Source organism: Sinocyclocheilus grahami, unplaced genomic scaffold, assembly GCF_001515645.1.
Source record: "Sinocyclocheilus grahami isolate Dianchi unplaced genomic scaffold, SAMN03320097.WGS_v1.1 scaffold11262.1, whole genome shotgun sequence".
Lineage (NCBI taxonomy): Eukaryota > Metazoa > Chordata > Actinopteri > Cypriniformes > Cyprinidae > Sinocyclocheilus > Sinocyclocheilus grahami.
Genome location: NW_015513724.1, coordinates 3,855 through 5,048, shown reverse-complemented (window position 1 = coordinate 5,048; position 1,194 = coordinate 3,855). Strand labels below are relative to the sequence as shown.

At 38.4% G+C, this 1,194-nt stretch overlaps 1 protein-coding gene across 1 annotated transcript in view; it reads left to right on the top strand.

Moving 5' to 3' along the window:
- The window catches only part of LOC107578639 (eukaryotic translation initiation factor 4 gamma 2-like), a gene marked incomplete at its 3' end in the record, with an annotated part of 4,288 nt that overhangs the window by 1,381 nt on the left and 1,713 nt on the right, over positions 1 to 1,194 (top strand). The window contains exons 6-8 of the mRNA XM_016264581.1: positions 615 to 753; positions 855 to 991; positions 1,076 to 1,183. Coding sequence (XP_016120067.1) covers positions 615 to 753; positions 855 to 991; positions 1,076 to 1,183 — 384 coding nt within the window. The remainder of the gene's footprint in view (positions 1 to 614; positions 754 to 854; positions 992 to 1,075; positions 1,184 to 1,194) is intronic.

Here is a 1,194-nt window from a genome sequence, read left to right as displayed (position 1 = left end):
TTTTTTTTTTTTTCTGAAGTTTGAAATGTTAGTCTAAAAAAATTACATTATACATTATTAGTCAAATTTAGGGCTAAATTATTGGGGAGAAAACTTGAAATTTGTGTGTTCATATTTGGATTTTACGGTTTATAAGAACCAGCCTTTTTCAGTGACCATTTCATAAACTACATTCCGACTGTTGTTGGCCAATTTAGTATTACTATAAAATTTAAAAAATATATTTATGTTGGGGATGCACCGATGTATCGGTCACAGATATTTATCGGCCAATTTGATTATTTTAAAGTAAACCAAACTGTAATTTTGACCCCCCCCAATACTGAACGTGAAATTGTTTAAATCGCTTTTTATAGTCACTTTACAGTTTAGAATGTTACCGTAGACATTGCTGTTTCAAAGCAACATTGATTCCTAAATATGTAGTTCTATTCTAATACCAGAATTTTCCAAAATTAAACTGCTGATTTCTAGAAATTCAGCTGACAAATTCACTTTTGAGCAGTTTTGAGGTTTATAGGTGTGAAGCTAATTGTCTGTTGCCTGAAAAGGCTTGCAGATGCTTGCAGATATGGAAATCTGATGTATTTTTGTTTTTCCTTTGTTCCTTGCAGGACTTGGGTGTTTTTATTCCACAGATGACTCAAGGAATAAGGACTGACTTCTTTCAAGAAAGTTCTTTCTTGCCGACAAGAATGAAACCTGATCGAGAAACTCTTGGGGGATTAGCGGATATGTTTGGGCAGATGCCAGGTATGTCCTGAAGTGCGTTGACATTTCTGGGACAGGTGGTGCATGACTGGATTTGCTCTATAGTTCACTGCCAGCATAATAAATCTGTTGTCTGGTTATAGGCAGTGGGATTGGTACTGGCCCTGGGGTCATTCAGGACAGGTATTCCCCCACCATGGGCCGTCGCACAAACCCTCTTTTCAACGGTCACGGTGGCCACATGGCCCCTGCACCCCAGCCTTTCATGAAATCCAACCAGGTGAATGCCCAACTACCAAATAACTAATGCTTCAGGACTTCAAAATATTAGTGCAAATTACAAGTGTTTTTGTTCTGATCAAAGGGGCAGAATCTGCTTTTCCAGAGCCAGACTCATTCATCTCAACAGCAAGCTCAGTCAAAGGATACGCCGCCACGTTTTAAGAAAGGACAGCTGAATGCTGATGAGGTATGAATGATTAA